This window comes from Egretta garzetta, unplaced genomic scaffold, assembly GCF_000687185.1.
Source record: "Egretta garzetta isolate BGI_Z169 unplaced genomic scaffold, ASM68718v1 scaffold443, whole genome shotgun sequence".
Lineage (NCBI taxonomy): Eukaryota > Metazoa > Chordata > Aves > Pelecaniformes > Ardeidae > Egretta > Egretta garzetta.
The window spans coordinates 146,206-148,281 of record NW_009259109.1 but is presented as its reverse complement, the minus strand read 5'-3'; the positions used below and the strand labels follow the sequence as shown (position 1 = coordinate 148,281).

Below are 2,076 nucleotides of genomic sequence, written 5' to 3'. Positions count from 1 at the left end.
GAGAGCAGGCGCAGGGACGTGATGCCAGCGGATTCTCTGTGCAAACAACCTGGTTCGGTCCCCTTTTGGGCAGAGGGTCTCTGGGCAGCCCAGGGCGGGCAGGGCAGTTGTGCCGCGGTCGGAGGAGTGGGGACCGGCCGGTCGCAGAGCCCCTTGGTGCTGCAGTGATTCAGACCCCAGCAGCGGTTGTTAAAGCAGCAGCATTGCAACTGCAGGCGGGATTTTGTACCCTGGGGGTGGTGTTGCCCTGATGAAACAGCAGAGCAGAGTTTGGGGTCACACAGTCCTTTGTGGAAGCCAAAATCTCTGGAGTGGGGGACGGAGGGAGAGGGACTTAGGCGGAAGGGGCAGTCCCGCTCCCCGCTCTGCTTTTGGGCAGGAGGGGTGAAGCTGGGGCAAGGCAGCAATAGCCCCCACAGCCACATCGCTCGGTGGCACCAGCAACGTTGTCTCCCTGGAAATTCCCATAAACACCACAAAGGGCACAGCAGAGTGTGAAACCAGGCCATGGCCACGACCAGGGGTGTCCTTTTTGGGCACTAGTTGCCCGCGCAGTATTTGCTGTCCCCACCTCCTGATCTGTGAGCTCGGGTGCTCTGCCCGCTGCCAGCTGTGGGCGTTGGAAGCAGGCGGAGGCTGGGAATGTCCCACGTCCCCTCTGTCCTTCCCGTTGTAACACGTGGGCCTGCCCTGTCTCTGTCGCTGCAGGTTGTGGGCAGCATGGACGCCCACCCCAGCCGGTACTGTGCCACGGTGCGCGTGCAGCGTCCTCGCCAGGAAATCATCGAGGACTTGTCCTACATGGTGAGGGAGCTCCTCATCCAGTTCTACAAATCCACCCGCTTCAAACCCACCCGGATCATCTTCTACCGCGACGGCGTTCCCGAGGGGCAGCTCCCGCAGGTGAGGACCCCTCGGGTGCCATCGGCCAGAGGGGCTGCTCCAGCTCCCGCAGGGCTCCCTAAGGGTGCGTGGGGACGGCGGGGTGCTGGCGTGTCCCCTCACCCTGCATGCGCCTGTCTCTCCAGATCCTTCACTACGAGCTCCTAGCGATCAGAGACGCCTGCATCAAACTGGAAAAGGATTACCAGCCTGGCATCACCTACATCGTTGTCCAGAAAAGGCATCACACCCGTCTCTTCTGCGCAGACAAGAACGAGAGGGTGAGCGCCGTGGGGTGCTGGGGCCGGAGGCGGCTGATCCATCCCCAGCCTCGAGGAAGAGCCAGCCCTGACTTTGCCGAGGGGAAAGCTCGCCGCTGGCGGGCAGAGAGCTCTTCCTTGAATGAAACGTGCTGCTCGGCTGACTCCCGCGCCCGTGCGGATTAGGCTGCTTCTAGAAACCCAGGCAGCTGTTTGCTGTTATTACAAGTTACTGGGTGCTGATGGTCCCAGCGACTCTCTTGAAATAGCCTCTGTCAGCCTGAAAACATCTGTTGTTCTGGTGATAGCTGTAGCCGCTGACGTGACAGGATGAATAACCCCTTGCTTGCTCACAGCTTCTCCCATGTGCTGTGCAGTAAACGTCGATTGCTGGAGCTTTCCCTTTAGATTTGACCTCAATTTTAGTGGTTAGGTCTAGTCTAACCAGACTCTGGCTCTACCTGAGCGTGAAGATTTCATCTTGGGAACTGAGGACAGTTTTTGATCAGGGTGCAAAAGCCCCAGTATCTTGTGGCAGAGACTCTAGCTTACGCTCTCCACAGACATCCCGGGAGATTTGCTCACTTAATCCTCATTTCTGCAGTAGGATGGGCCAGTGCCCAGCCCTCACCCTGCCTGCTTTCCTTCTGATGCCGTTTGCTCCATCTCCATGTCATGCCAGGTGTTGGTGCTAGCAGACAATGCCAGCAAGCCTTTTCGGGCAGGGAGCAGAGCGGGATGAGCTGCTTCTATCCCCCCCTAATGAGCACGTGGGGATCGGCTCTGCATGGTGCTCTCCAACTGAGGTGCTGAGATGGGGACGCTGCGCTGTGCCCTGGTGCAGGGCAGGTGTCTTACAGACGGTGCTCTGGGCAGCTGGAAATAACCAAACTCTGCAGTGCTTGGGTCTCTCTTTCTATTCCTTGTAGATTGG

At 58.9% G+C, this 2,076-nt stretch overlaps 1 protein-coding gene across 1 annotated transcript in view; it reads left to right on the top strand.

The window, feature by feature from the left end:
• The window catches only part of AGO1 (argonaute RISC component 1), an 18,617-nt gene that overhangs the window by 10,702 nt on the left and 5,839 nt on the right, over positions 1–2,076 (top strand). The window contains exons 14-15 of the mRNA XM_035890918.1: positions 709–903; positions 1,029–1,163. Of these exons, the coding sequence (XP_035746811.1) occupies positions 709–903; positions 1,029–1,163 (330 nt within the window). The remainder of the gene's footprint in view (positions 1–708; positions 904–1,028; positions 1,164–2,076) is intronic.